The sequence below is a fragment of the Olea europaea genome, chromosome 11 (genome assembly GCF_002742605.1).
Source record: "Olea europaea var. sylvestris chromosome 11, O_europaea_v1, whole genome shotgun sequence".
NCBI classification, from domain to species: Eukaryota; Viridiplantae; Streptophyta; class Magnoliopsida; order Lamiales; family Oleaceae; genus Olea; species Olea europaea.
Genome location: NC_036247.1, coordinates 24,986,373 through 24,989,087, shown reverse-complemented (window position 1 = coordinate 24,989,087; position 2,715 = coordinate 24,986,373). Strand labels below are relative to the sequence as shown.

Here is a 2,715-nt window from a genome sequence, read left to right as displayed (position 1 = left end):
TTAATTATTTTTTTAATATTTTCTAAAATTATAAGATTTAGGAATGTATAAGAAATTTGGGACAGGGACCATGTTCTTCATTCCCATGATCTTCTAATGAAGTAGAAATTTCCTTCTGTTCGAGATAGGACACTGTAATATCGGGCGGTCGCGAAATATTTTCCCATCCCTATTAGATAATTTAAAATTTTTAAGGTAAAGTGCTTGAGCTATTCATTAGTTCTATTCTATTAACTATTAAGATGCCAAGTGATCATAGTTTCCCACATTTAATGCTATTTATGTAAAATTCCTAAACCCATTTTCATTGGCAATTTGGGTTAGTCAGAAATTTTCAGGCCATCTTTTTAAGGCTCGTTCTCGCAGAGATTCTTCAACCTCATCACCATGGCTCCTTCACCCCTGCCTTCGAATTTGTTCTCTGCTTCATCTTCATATTCTTCTCAATCTTTCTACTTGATCACATTTCACTCACAACCCCATTTTTCAAACAGATTTCGAGGTCAAAAATTGAAAATTTCTTGCACAAAATCCGTTCAACACGAAACCAACCCTGTAAAGAAGAAGAGAAAACCCAGGCCAAGCTTTATTGAAAAAATTCAAGATAAATGGTCCCTCAAAATCCCTTCTTTAAGAGAGAAATTCCCTTGGGAAGAACATAAACAAGAGAGTGATGATTCGATTCAGGATTATGAAGAACATCTGCTGCCGTTATCTGAGGGTGTCGTTACTGTGACAGTAAGTGAGGACAATACTTCTGGGGATAGCTCTGCGAGCTCTAGTTCAAGAAATAAGTCGATTTTAGCTCCTTGGGTTCATGGAAATAAACCAAGGAAGGACTTGCCTGATTCTCAAGCTACAGAAAAAATTCAAGAAGAAAGTAATCATAGAGGGCAAAACCTTGATGGGTTTTCTGAGCATTGTAAAAATGATGAAGCTTTTGGTAGTGTTGTTGAAGACTCTGGGGATTTGATAAAGGGAGTTAAATTAGATTGCAATTGTGATGAAACAAGTGGCAAGGTTGATACTATCCCTATAGGATTATCAGAAAAATATGAGATTTTGATTGAAGACGAGAGTGAAGATGCCTTTTTTGTGGAGGATTCACGGAGCATTTCTCAAGAATTCAGCAGTAAAAAAGGATCAGATGATGTTAGTGATTCTATGAGATTACCATGGCAGAGAGGAACTAATGAGGACCCTGTGAAAGAGGAGAAGTTAAGGAAGAGTAATACAGAGTTGGCAGAAAAATTGATACCGGAACCTGAACTGAAGAGGCTTAGAAATGTGGCATTGAGGATGGTAGAGAGAATGAAAGTCGGGGCAGCGGGAATAACACAAGCATTAACCGATGCAATCCACGCGAAATGGAAGGACGAGGAAATCGTAAAATTGAAATTTGAAGGGCCTCCTTCAAAGAACATGAAGAGGACACATGAGATTCTTGAGGTAAGTGTCCACTTATCTTAAGTTTTTTAGTAGAGAAGAATGATTTAACTGCCAATTGTAATAAATGTTTATTGTACTAGTGGGTAAATGCTGCCTTCAAGTTGAATTGCTAATTTCGTGAGCATTAAACTATTTCTTTGTTCATTACATTCTTACCGTTGTAGTTTCTCTTCAAATTTCAATTTTACGATTTATTTGTATCACGGTTTACAAGAATTCATGATGAAGTGTATTTCTTCTTCCATATATTGTGCTGTTTAATTGTTAGGCTAGAACTGGAGGTTTGGTTATATGGAGATCAGGAAGTTCGGTAGTTCTATACAGAGGAATGTCTTACCAACTTGATTGTGTGCAAGCATATAGTAAACGTATTCAAGCTGATATTGAGGCTAGATCTTCGTCAGATTCTGTTAATGATGTTACTCAATGCGGTAACGTGAAACTGTTATCTGGAGCTGCAGAATCATCTCAAAATTATACTTCTAAGTATTTGAATGGTCTATCTGAAGAGGAGCTAATGGATCTAAGTGAGCTCAACCTTCTTTTAGACGAGCTTGGTCCAAGGTTCATAGATTGGTCAGGTCCGGAACCGCTGCCTGTTGATGCAGACTTGCTGCCTGCTGTCGTTCCAGGATATAGACCCCCATTTAGACTACTTCCCAATGGGGTTAGACAAACCACATAAAGTTAAATCACAAACAGGTTGTGTGTTTACACGTGGAGGAACGACTATATCATAGAGATCTGTGAAGCAATTCTTGACAGCTAAATCTTCAAATTATTATGAAATTATTGCAATTCATGAAGCAGGCCGAGAATGTGTATGGTTGAGAAACATGACCCATCATATCCAAGTATCATGCGGATTAATTTCAAGAAAGGATAGTCCAACAATTTTGTATGAAGACAATGCAACTTGTATTGCACAACTCAGAGGAAGCTATATCAAAGGTGATAGGACGAAGCATATTTCTTCAAAATTCTTTCATACATATGAGTTTCAAAAGAATGACGACATCGATATCCAACAAATTCGCTCAAATGACAATGTGGCCGATTTATCATAAAAGTATTGCCAACATCTACATTCAAGAAATTAGTTCATGAGATTGGAATGCGTCGACTCAAAGATTTTCAGTGATCAACGTCAGGGGGAGTAGCTGTACTATTTTCCTTAGCTTAGGTTTTGTCCCACTGATTTTTCCTAGCAAGATTTTAATGAGGCAGCATTTATTTTTAGTACTCTAAAATAACTGTACTCTTTTT

The 2,715-nt window shown here is 37.0% G+C and overlaps 1 protein-coding gene across 1 annotated transcript in view; it reads left to right on the top strand.

Moving 5' to 3' along the window:
* Positions 1 to 340: 340 nt before the first annotated feature.
* The window catches only part of LOC111403846 (CRM-domain containing factor CFM3, chloroplastic/mitochondrial-like), a 6,926-nt gene continuing 4,551 nt past the window's right edge, over positions 341 to 2,715 (top strand). The window contains exons 1-2 of the mRNA XM_023032474.1: positions 341 to 1,449; positions 1,718 to 2,116. Of these exons, the coding sequence (XP_022888242.1) occupies positions 388 to 1,449; positions 1,718 to 2,116 (1,461 nt within the window). The 5' untranslated portion in view covers positions 341 to 387. The remainder of the gene's footprint in view (positions 1,450 to 1,717; positions 2,117 to 2,715) is intronic.